A 12,926-nucleotide genomic window follows, 5' to 3' on the forward strand; every position below is an offset into this window, starting at 1 on the left:
ATACATTTGCTGCTTGAAGGTTATCAGCGAACTCAAGTCCTATAACTCCATCAACTTTTATGACGAAGGAATAGTTGAAATTCCATTTTTGGGGCGAGGAGGAGGGCGAGGAGGAGGGCAGATTGTCCGCCGCGGCCGTCGCCGGCGCAAGAGGTCGAGTCCACCTTGGGGTGGATGGGGATACCCAACTTACTACGGAGGATCTGATGCCAGGGAGATCTTCAAGGCATGTAGCCATAGTTTCCTCGTTGTCGGATTGTCATCATCACAACACCAAATATGTCCGCAACTGTTTTCATCTCGACAAATTTGTATATTTAATTTTCGGCTAAACTTCGGCGAAAATCTCATTTTAAAGAAACTATGTGAACCTTGCAGGTACCACTGGTACTGAGGCTGGTTGCTGGCGATCTGTAACCCCATTTGTATGTGGTACCGTTGTTTGATAGCAGCATCTTTAGGATTCTTCAACCTGTTTTTAATGTACCACTCTGTTATTTTACTGGTTATTTTGCTTTCCCCTGTTGTCGATAGATTTTGATATGATATAAAGATTTCAAACGTCCTCGTAAAAATACGTCTGAAATAGCGATTAGTTATGAATTATGTCGTATATGGTATGAGAACCTCGATGACGAGGACGTTTCCTTCGGTAACGTCTATGAAAGTATACATTGGTCATTACTGTGTATTCTCTTCAATGGGACCGTTTAGTCCGGATTAACGAGGTTTTACAGCTTCATTCATTGGAATAAATGGAAAAGGTTCTCTCTAGAAATTCTAAACATTCTTTGCTATTTCTCAATGTCTTACAAGAACCTGTTTTGATGGTGTGTTTGATTTCATATCCAGATGATATTAGACTTGAAACTGTAGGCGACAAACCGTTGATATTCTGTCGCTCCACAACAGTTGGACAGAATGTTCTAGAACGAATACAACATCACATGTTTTACAGAATTAATATGTAACTCCGGACGCCGCTAATCCTATGGCACGCAGTCCTGGAGTTTACTGTTGGAGAATGTATACACAAAGGGACATTACTCCGTACCATGGTTCGTTAGTGTCGTACTTCGTCAAAGCGGATGATTTCCTTTGCAACGACAAAGTTATGGATTAACGCGGATTGTAACGCGAACAGTGGTTGTTTCTCTTTGCTATGCTACTGCAGGTACTTGAAATAATTTTTTCCTCAATGGCACTGACCCTAAAATATGTACACGTGTTCTTTCCAGAACTCCGGAGTTGTCGTGATGACTGACGCGCTTGTGTACCAACGCCCCAGAAACTGTAAGTCATGCTGACGAGGTCGTTGTCGTTTAGAGAACTACAGATATATTCCGAAGTATTCCCTGACCAAACTGGAATGGACATATGTACCTCAGCTTGGAAAGAGATGACGCGTCAGGTTGGCGTTGGGGCGCCGGTTTTGTGCACACTACGTAACAGTCTGCGAAGGAACAGTTTCTGCATATTGCAGAAAAGACTCATCCACTCTCCAGTGCCATACATTAGTCAAGCTAGAGTTCATTCTATGCCCTCTGATTTGGGTTGGGGTACTTTTCAGTATACAAAAAAGTACCTTTGGCACATGTACATACCAACAAACAGTCATACCAACATACGTGCGTACCAACATACATGCATACCAATATACATACCAACACACTTAAATACTTTGTATACCAACATACATACATACATACATACATATATTCCAACATACATACATACCAACATACATGCATACAAACATACTTACATACATACATAACAGCATACATACATACCAAAATACAGGCATAGCAACATACTTACATACCACCATATATGCGTACCAACAAATATACCCACATATATACCAACCTACATGCATACCAAATACATACATACCAGCACACATAACAGCATAAATACATACCAAAATATATGCATAGCAACATACTAACATACCACCATATATGCATACATACAGAAGCCGAGGAGCATACACATACATAACTATACTTCTCAGTTGATTTTATCATATGTTTGATTTTCAATTGAAAATATCTTGTTAGCGATATTATCACCAACAAATGAACGGTACTGGCGCTTAGTTTGTATACATCATACATCAGAGTGAGTGAGTATGGTTTTACGCCGCTTTTAGCAATATTCCAGCAACATCCAGGCGGGGGACACCAGAAATGGGCTTCACACATTGTACCCATGTTGGGAATCGAACCCGGGTCTTCAGCGTGACGAGCGAACGCTTTAACCACTAGGCTACCCGACCGCCCCTCATACATCAGAAGAACGCTGGACTATAGCAATGTGATCTTTATATGCCCACGTTTCGTCCTGTTTTGGTTTTTGATTTATTTTCTTCCCTCTCTTGCCCTTTATGAACCAGATGGCTGTCGGTATTGTGAATTTCAATTCGAAGCTGCTAGAGGTGGTGGCGCAGGCGGCGCAGGTCCAGTAGCTGGATTCGGAGGAAGAGGAAGATCTAATTCTGGTGGATATGCCGGAGGATATGCTTCATTTGGTGGGCTCAAAGAGGTGGAACGAATCAGGACAGAATTTCCGGAAACATGGCTATGGCAAAACCAGACAGTGAGGTAGATATGGGAAGTGGAATCGTATGTATGCGTTCTGTTTGTCTACATTGATTGCAAAGACAACGGGTATTTAGAAATAAAAACAAGGAACCAACACTTTATGTCTCAGAGTGGCGGCACCTGATGGTTACAGCGTCAGCTGTTCACTTCAAGGACCAGCATGAGAGCCAGTCCCCATCACGAATAAGGCTGGGATATTGCAAAAGACGACACACAAACTCATCCGCTTTCTATTTTAATTGCAATCAACCGCCTCCGAGGTCTAGTGGTAGAGCGTCCGCCAGGAGAGCGGAGGTTCCGGGGTTTGATCCCCGGCCGCGTCATACCAAAAGACGTTAAGAGATGGCACTTGTTGTTTTCCTGTCTGGCGCTCGGCGTTAAGGGGCTAAAACAAGGACTGGTCGGCTCGTAGTCAGTAGACTGTGTCTGAGTGGTGTATTCATGTTAAACTGCGGCATGGTATCTCAGTAGGCTAGCACTATAAATCGGCATCAGCCGGACTAGTACAAGCAGCCACACCAACACACACGTGCATGCACGTCGCTAAATAAGTGCAATAATCACGGACGCGACGTTAAACCCCATTTCACCTCACCATCCCACCACTTTGCAATCAGCAAAAAAACCGTTTCATTCCGTAATACTAGTATACCATTTGATAATGGTCCACAAGTCCACATTAGATTAAAAGTGTTCCACCTATGTAGATGAGACATATTTTCACCAAGTAACTATGCTAATAATGCTGCAAGTATTTGTTTGGTTGAGTATTGGCATAAGCTGATATCGCCTCTATTGGTTGTGTTCATCACTATTTAATACCACAGTGCCGATGGCAAAGCCGTCATCTCAACAACAGTGCCAGACACCATCACGTCTTGGGTGGCCAGCGCCTTCGCCGTCAACAGTCAGAGCGGCCTTGGAATTGCACCAACCTCAGCCAAGGTATATCTCTGTTAAACCTTGAACTTCAAATGTACCTAGCAGTAACGTAATCCTGGACAATGAGTTACCATGTGTCACTGGCTGGTGTGCGGGATTGTACACTTGTAACATACCTAGCAGTAACGTAATCCTGGACAATGAGTTACCATGTGTCACTGGCTGGTGTGCGGGATTGTACACTTGTAACATACCTAGCAGTAACGTAATCCTGGACAATGAGTTACCATGTGTCACTGGCTGGTGTGCGGGATTGTACACTTGTAACATACCTAGCAGTAACGTAATCCTGGACAATGAGTTACCATGTGTCACTGGCTGGTGTGCGGGATTGTACACTTGTAACATACCTAGCAGTAACATAATCCTGGACAATGAGTTCCATGTGTCACCGGCTGGTGTGTGGGATTGTACACTTGTAACATACCTAGCAGTAACATAATCCTGGACAATGAGTTACCATGTGTCACTGGCTGGTGTGCGGTATTGTACACTTGTAACATACCTAGCAGTAACATAATCCTGGACAATGAGTTGCCATGTGCCATTGGCTGGTGTGCGGGATTGTACACTTGTAACATACCTAGCAGTAACATAATCCTGGACAATGAGTTACCATGTGCCACTGGCTGGTGTGCGGTATTGTACACTTGTAACATACCTAGCAGTAACATAATCCTGGACAATGAGTTACCATGTGCCACTGGCTGGTGTGCGGGATTGTACACTTGTAACATACCTAGCAGTAACATAATCCTGGACAATGAGTTACCATGTGTCACTGGCTGGTGTGCGGGATTGTACACTTGTAACATACCTAGCAGTAACGTAATCCTGGACAATGAGTTACCATGTGTCACTGGCTGGTGTGCGGGATTGTACACTTGTAACATACCTAGCAGTAACGTAATCCTGGACAATGAGTTACCATGTGTCACTGGCTGGTGTGCGGGATTGTACACTTGTAACATACCTAGCAGTAACGTAATCCTGGACAATGAGTTACCATGTGTCACTGGCTGGTGTGCGGGATTGTACACTTGTAACATACCTAGCAGTAACATAATCCTGGACAATGAGTTACCATGTGTCACCGGCTGGTGTGTGGGATTGTACACTTGTAACATACCTAGCAGTAACATAATCCTGGACAATGAGTTACCATGTGTCACTGGCTGGTGTGCGGGATTGTACACTTGTAACATACCTAGCAGTAATGTAATCCTGGACAATGAGTTACCATGTGTCACTGGCTGGTGTGCGGTATTGTACACTTGTAACATACCTAGCAGTAACATAATCCTGGACAATGAGTTGCCATGTGCCATTGGCTGGTGTGCGGGATTGTACACTTGTAACATACCTAGCAGTAACATAATCCTGGACAATGAGTTACCATGTGCCACTGGCTGGTGTGCGGTATTGTACACTTGTAACATACCTAGCAGTAACATAATCCTGGACAATGAGTTACCATGTGCCACTGGCTGGTGTGCGGGATTGTACACTTGTAACATACCTAGCAGTAACGTAATCCTGGACAATGAGTTACCATGTGTCACTGGCTGGTGTGCGGGATTGTACACTTGTAACATACCTAGCAGTAACGTAATCCTGGACAATGAGTTACCATGTGTCACTGGCTGGTGTGCGGGATTGTACACTTGTAACATACCTAGCAGTAACGTAATCCTGGACAATGAGTTACCATGTGTCACTGGCTGGTGTGCGGGATTGTACACTTGTAACATACCTAGCAGTAACATAATCCTGGACAATGAGTTACCATGTGTCACCGGCTGGTGTGTGGGATTGTACACTTGTAACATACCTAGCAGTAACATAATCCTGGACAATGAGTTACCATGTGTCACTGGCTGGTGTGCGGGATTGTACACTTGTAACATACCTAGCAGTAATGTAATCCTGAACAATGAGTTACCATGTGTCACTGGCTGGTGTGCGGGATTGTACACTTGTAACATACCTAGCAGCCATGTAATCCTGGACATTGAGTTACCATGTGTCACCGGCTGGTGTGCGGGATTGTACACTTGTAACATACCTAGCAGTAATGTAATCCTGGACAATGAGTTACCATGTGTCACTGGCTGGTGTGCGGGATTGTACACTTGTAACATACCTAGCAGTAACATAATCCTGGACAATGAGTTACCATGTGTCACTGGCTGGTGTGCGGGATTGTACACTTGTAACATACCTAGCAGTAATGTAATCCTGAACAATGAGTTACCATGTGTCACTGGCTGGTGTGCGGGATTGTACACTTGTAACATACCTAGCAGCCATGTAATCCTGGACATTGAGTTACCATGTGTCACCGGCTGGTGTGCGGGATTGTACACTTGTAACATACCTAGCAGTAATGTAATCCTGGACAATGAGTTACCATGTGTCACTGGCTGGTGTGCGGGATTGTACACTTGTAACATACCAAGTAGTAACATAATCCTGGACAATGAGTTACCATGTGTCACTGGCTGGTGTGCGGGATTGTACACTTGTAACATACCAAGTAGTAACATAATCCTGGACAATGAGTTACCATGTGTCACTGGCTGGTGTGCGAGATTGTACACTTGTAACATACCTAGCAGTAACGTAATCCTGGACAATGAGTAACCATGTGGCACTGGCTGGTGTGCGAGATTGTACACTTGTAACATACCTAGCAGTAATGTAATCCTGGACAATGAGTTACCATGTGTCACTGGCTGGTGTGCGGGATTGTACACTTGTAACATACCTAGCAGTAACATAATCCTGGACAATGAGTTACCATGTGTCACTGGCTGGTGTGCGGGATTGTACACTTGTAACATACCAAGCAGTAACATAATCCTGGACAATGAGTTACCATGTGCCACTGGCTGGTGTGTGGGATTGTACACTTGTAACATACCTAGCAGTAATGTAATCCTGGACAATGAGTTACCATGTGTCACTGGCTGGTGTGCGGGATTGTACACTTGTAACATACCTAGCAGTAACATAATCCTGGACAATGAGTTACCACGTGTCACTGGCTGGTGTGCGGGATTGTACACTTGTAACATACCTAGCAGTAATGTAATCCTGGACAATGAGTTACCATGTGTCACTGGCTGGTGTGCGGGATTGTACACTTGTAACATACCTAGCAGTAACATAATCCTGGACAATGAGTTACCATGTGTCACTGGCTGGTGTGCGGGATTGCACACGTGTAACATATTTATCATTACTGTGATCATGAAATAGTCACATTCGTGAAAAGGCCACGTGCGACAATAAATATTACATTGTCAAGCTGCCCACCAGGTAAGATTAAGGTAAGTAACAGTGCGAAAAGCTTCATGAAAGACTTACGTGTGTGACCAAGTTCTGAACGCTATAAAGAAAAACTTGTAAGCCGATGCTTATGCACTTGTCACCAGGATGTGAAAACTTATTTAACATCTCACAAATTCAGGTAATTTATGAACGTTTCAAGCAATAATGGGCTGACGGTCTGTATTGAACTTCAACGATCTAGATATGTTTTTTTCCAATGGCCTTCTTGTCCGGGGTTTTAGAAGACGACTGGTTAATTCAACAGCTTGATCCCATTACGAGTAATGATACAATATTACACAAGAGTTAATATGTATCATGGCTATTTGACTGATTAGAATGAGAAAGGATGGTGTCAAAATGTTTTTTCACGAACTAAGAAGCACTGTTCTAATCTACCGTATGTGTCTGAGCAATACTTGTGCTCGTTGACTTTCTTTCCCCATCAAGCTCGCACTCTGTGATTAACTGAAATACGTGAAGGCTGCGTTAAAATAACGCATTTCGGCAGATACAAATATCTGGATAGGTGCGGTATATACACATATTATATGATATGATATAATAAAGACTATTTCTTGGGTTTGGAATTGTGTTTTTAGATAGGAATACGGTTTATCTGGAATTTCTTGTTCACTCACGCACCAAAGACGTGATGATGTTTTCTAGTGACGCTAGTGTTCTGGCCTTTATCGAATGTATTAACTTTATGACATGTTCACATGCTAACACATGTCCCGTGTTCAGATCCGAGTGTTCCGCCCCTTCTTCGTGAGCCTCAACCTGCCCTACTCCGTGACGCGAGGAGAACAACTGGCTCTCCAGGCCATCGTCTTCAACTACCTCACCCAGGACGTCGACGTGAGTAATAGAGAGGACATGTTTAGTTTTAGTTGCTGCGTCCAGTGTTAGGGCCCTCCAGGCCATCGTCTTCAACTATCTCACCCAGGACGTCGACGTGAGTAGGTGATAGGAAATGTTTAGTTGCTGCTTCCAGTGTTAGGGCTCTCCAGGCCATCGTCTTCAACTAACTCACCCAGGACGTCATCGTGAGTAATAGAGAGGACATGTTTAGTTGCTGCTTCCAGTGTTAGGGCTCTCCAGGTCATCCTCGTCAACTATCTCACCCAGAACGTCGACATGAGTAGGTGATAGGATATGTTTAGTTGCTGCTTCCAGTGTTAGGGCTCTCGATTAATGTAAATGGATACGAATACTTGCTCAAAGCCGCTGATGTTTGTAATGATATCCCTGTCGCTCATCAGGACGATACAGTTCTCTCTTGTGAGAGCTACACATATGGGGATCCAAGTGGGGATCGAAACAAGGCCTTCGGCGTTAAGAGCTAATGCTTTACCTTCAACCTCCTCGATTGCTTCACATGACCAGTTCTGTCCCAAAGAGCAAATCCGCTTCGATTACTTCATGTATATGATATCTCTTTTCGATGAAGACGAAAATCCATACGAGGCCAGTATTTTAATTAAACTCTAATGCTTCTATGAATCCACTGAGGTGCCGTCTTCAAATTCAATATACGCTAAGTCTGTTTTAGGCTGTTGTGACCCTGCCTAAATCTGGTGAATACAGGAATGTCGTTGTCAGTGGCAACGGTCGTGAACGAACAGAATCGGAAGATCAGAGTCAGAGAATTCACGTAAGCAGTTTCGATCAAAGTAGTGAGAGTGAGACTGGTGGTGTGATATATCTGTTTACTGAGTGACACATACAGGTTGCATGTGACAAGTACAGTTTGTTGCAAACCATGCTGATTGGTATACTATTTTAATGTTACAATATCGTAAAAAAAAGATTTAACAATTTCCAGTGCACTGACTCCCGTCGAGTTTATTCATATGATCAATGACGATGCCTTCTGATGACGTTCAAGAAAAGCAATATTTCAGTCATAACTTTACTAACCCAGGTGAAAGCAGGTGGCGCCACCTCGGTCTACTTCCCCATCGTCCCCGCCACCCTGGGTAAGATCGACCTGACCGTCTCCGCCCGATCCTCCCTCGCTGCTGACGCCGTCAAGAGACAGCTCCTGGTCGAGGTAAGGCCAATGGTTGTCTCTGTCTTGTGCTTGCTTGATTCAAAAAAAAAACTTGCCTCGTGGTAAGAATGCAATATGATATTAATGGGCTAATGTCACCTACATATAGGACGGTACAGTTCCATTGCATACCAGGCGCCCACAACTATCCCCTGAATAGCTTACTTCTTATTCGTCACGGGGGCACGGGGGGCCCAGTCATCTAAGGCGCCGCAATTCGCTGTGCAGAGTTACGTCCCTTGGGCACGCCAGAAATCTATGATTGTGGGTTCGAATCACAGTTCGCCCCGATTATGATTCTAGGTTTGTCAACACCATACCCGTGCTCGTTGTGGGGTTTCACCGAAGTGGTAAACGTCTAAGACCTGCATCACTTGGGGCTTTCCTCCCACATTGAGCTGACACGCCTGACTGGAATACTGCTATAAGCAGCGTTAAACACAACTCATTCACTCACACTCTTTTTGGTCAGTTGTTTACTGTTGACAGTATCTGATTTCAAAAGTTACTTGATGGACACTGTACGGTATTTAAGTAATATTAATATTTGTTAAGAAAATATACAATGTTGATATATTCATCTTCATTACTATCGCATAAACAAAATTTAATCTGTTGTAAATTCACGAATCAACTAACAATGATGGCATCAGGTGTTCGTGCTACGGTTAGGTATGTTCTCACAGGTGAAGTCCTTTGCACCTGACACCAGCTCGAAACAGTCCAGGTGCATAATAATTATTAAAAGCGACAGCAGCATTTCTATAATCATATTAACTGTCATCTAAAAGCAAAGTCAGTTGTAAGATTCCGACTATTTCCTAAGCATTCCTTCATGAATCACTATCAAACAGTGCTGACACCGGGTGTTTTTGAAAAGGTGAGTGTATCCTACTCTACCGGTGACACCCTGCACAAACCGGTCACGTTTGGGTGAAACGAGCATGTATGTTTACAATAATAATCATCTCTCTTCAGCCTGAAGGAGATCCTAAATAATACAATGTTCCAACACATATTCACAATCACTCTCCAGCCTGCAGGAACACAAAAACAATACAATGTTCCAACATGCATATATAATGACTTCCGCCTGAAGAAACCGCGAAAGAGTACAATGTTCCAGCATGTATTCATAATTTCTCTTCCGTCTGAAGAAACCGCAAAAAAGTACAATGTTCCAGCATGTATTCATAATTTCTCTTCCGCCTGAAGAAACCGCGAAAGAGTACAATGTTCCAGCATGTATTCATAATTTCTCTTCCGTCTGAAACACCGCAAAAAAGTACAATGTTCCAGCATGTATTCATAATTTCTCTTCCGCCTGAAGAAACCGCGAAAGAGTACAATGTTCCAGCATGTATTCATAATTTCTCTTCCGCCTGAAGAAACCGCGAAAGAGTACAATGTTCCAGCATGTATTCATAATTTCTCTTCCGCCTGAAGAAACCGCGAAAGAGTACAATGTTCCAGCATGTATTCATAATCTCTCTTCAGCCAGAGGGAACCCCGAAAGAGTACAATGTCCCTGTCCTGATTGACCTGAAGGAGGCCACCAGTTTCTCCAAGTCTGTCCCCATCACGCTGCCTCAAAACGTCGTACCAGGATCACAGAGTGCTAGGATCACCGCAGTGGGTTAGTTGCAACGATGCTTAAGACGGGCCGCCATCTCCTATTCATTTTAAGTCCTTTCGGTGTGCATGATAATTATCATCATGCGTTCTAGTCCCACCATGTTTAATACAAATATAAATCTCAAGCTGGTTTTTGTGATTCTTAAGCTTAAGGTTTTTCAAATATCTGATTTCATTCAATAATGGTCACATAGCCAATTTCCTTCCACTGATTTACCCACCTCAGCTGGAAATAAAAGGTTCCGTGAGACCGCCTCATCTGCTTCATATTGATATCTGTGCAAACAAAATCAGAGTGACAATAATATCTGCAAGACTTTATGACAATGGAGATGTCTTCAACTTTCGAATAGTCAACGTTTCCTTTATGTCGAACATTATTCCCGCAGCTCTAGCCTTTCGTGTCAACATTTCACAACTTTTGAGGAGCAATCCACCAAGAACCTTCCACGAACATTTCAAAGGGGGCCTGGTAGCCTAGTGGTTAAAGCGTTCGCTCATCACGCCGAAGACCGAGGGTTCGATTCCCGACATGGGTACAATGTGTGAAGCCCATTTCTCGTGTCCCCCGCAGTGATATTGCTGGCTAAAAGCGGCGTAAACCCATACTCACTCACTCACTCACTCAAAGGGGGTAATGCCGCTGATCAGGGCATTCAAGGCCTCCATAAAGCGTTCAAAAAGTTTTATGGCAGACATGTGGCGGACATTTCCAAATTTGACACGTCATTGTCGGTGCATGTGTTTGTTACGGCCATGATAGACTATGACTGGCTGGGCAGGATACCCCCACCTTTTCGAGAACACTTGGTATAATCACTATTTGATAGTGATCCATAAGCACATGCTTATGATAAAGTCAAGAGAAAAACTACTTTCGTTCAAAAACAAATAATGTTTTCTTAAAGAAAAAAAGAGAGAAGACATTGAAAATCAATTTAACAAATAGTACCCCACACAGTAATGACGTTTACTATTGTGCTTAAAACAATATCATATTGTCACCTAGGCGACCTCATGGGGCCAACAGTGAATGGTCTAGACAGTCTTCTGCGCATGCCTACCGGATGTGGCGAGCAGACTATGCTGGGGTTGGCCCCGGATGTCTTCGTCACCAACTATCTGACAGCAACCAATCAGCTGACAGGAGACATAAAAGACAAGGCAGTCAAGTACATGGAATCTGGTATGTCGTGGTACCTCTCGAACTGAGAGTATAGGCATTGTTGGGTGAGATACAGGGTTGGTGTCAAACACTTGACTGCCTTACCTATCACCCCTTATCTTAGTGATAGAATATTACAAACTCAAAGTCCCATACAGAAATGAGTGTCCAAGGATTAATGTTTGCCCTGCCGTACACCTGAAACAAAGTTCGTAAACCTTTTGATAACTGAGTGAAGCGTCACAATACTGTTTATCCTTTGTTGCCTCCTTTATCGTAAATCACCCTGCTACCGCCAACCATAATGCACTTGAGTTGCTATATTCCCGCATGCAACATATGCATTAACATTGGGTTGAGCTGCCGAAAATAGACCCACAACGACTGGCAAGCCCATTTCAAACTCAGTCTACCAATCTCCTCCAGGATACCAGAGAGAGCTGACCTACCAGCACAAGGATGGCTCCTTCAGTGCTTTTGGTGAACGTGATCCATCTGGCAGCATGTGGTAAGTTCCGCAAGTTGATTTGGTGAGAACATTGTCAATGGTGAATGGCAAATGGCGTAGTTGAAGAACAAGACAAGAACGTGAGCAATGAACTCTTTGGGGGATCAGTAATGGGTAAGTGATGCTTTTAAGCCAATTTGCAACTAAACCCATGACTCTACCTCCAGGCTGACAGCGTTTGTCGTAAAGACGTTCCACCAAGCTAAGCCCTACACCTTCATCGACGATGAAGTACTGACCAGAGCCATCGACTGGATGATTGCGAGACAGAAGGCAGATGGCTCCTTCCCTGAACCTGGAACAGTCATCCACAAAGCGCTCACTGTGAGTGCAGAGAGAGTGTCATTCTTTAAACCCCTTATACAACTTAAATAAGATTTTGGAGTGTGTGAGCTGAATCGAAACTACACCACCAAAACAGATCTGATTTATTCCATATTTATGTGTTAAAGCGTTGTGAATTCTTTTCCGGATCAACAAATGACCACTGATGTTAGGCTCATGTAACGTGTATATTAAGATAAGGGATATCACTCCTCTCTCATTTGCCTGGTGACAGACTTTGCTTCATTGTTGCCTTCAGTAACATACTTCATTTTATCATCTAGTACATACATTGCTAAACTTAACGATTACCGTACGTGATCGCAATATACAATTCATTAAAACTAATTGACCATG

At 43.5% G+C, this 12,926-nt stretch overlaps 1 protein-coding gene across 1 annotated transcript in view; it reads left to right on the forward strand.

The window, feature by feature from the left end:
- Positions 1-12,926, forward strand: part of LOC124117074 (CD109 antigen-like) — a 45,447-nt gene that overhangs the window by 17,389 nt on the left and 15,132 nt on the right. The window contains exons 17-27 of the mRNA XM_046478777.2: positions 20-226; positions 1,239-1,293; positions 2,399-2,606; positions 3,434-3,551; positions 7,629-7,742; positions 8,437-8,538; positions 8,809-8,937; positions 10,435-10,573; positions 11,582-11,758; positions 12,164-12,245; positions 12,413-12,569. Of these exons, the coding sequence (XP_046334733.2) occupies positions 20-226; positions 1,239-1,293; positions 2,399-2,606; positions 3,434-3,551; positions 7,629-7,742; positions 8,437-8,538; positions 8,809-8,937; positions 10,435-10,573; positions 11,582-11,758; positions 12,164-12,245; positions 12,413-12,569 (1,488 nt within the window). The remainder of the gene's footprint in view (positions 1-19; positions 227-1,238; positions 1,294-2,398; positions 2,607-3,433; positions 3,552-7,628; positions 7,743-8,436; positions 8,539-8,808; positions 8,938-10,434; positions 10,574-11,581; positions 11,759-12,163; positions 12,246-12,412; positions 12,570-12,926) is intronic.

This window comes from Haliotis rufescens, unplaced genomic scaffold, assembly GCF_023055435.1.
Source record: "Haliotis rufescens isolate VD_foot unplaced genomic scaffold, xgHalRufe1.0.p SCAF_7, whole genome shotgun sequence".
NCBI lineage: Eukaryota > Metazoa > Mollusca > Gastropoda > Lepetellida > Haliotidae > Haliotis > Haliotis rufescens.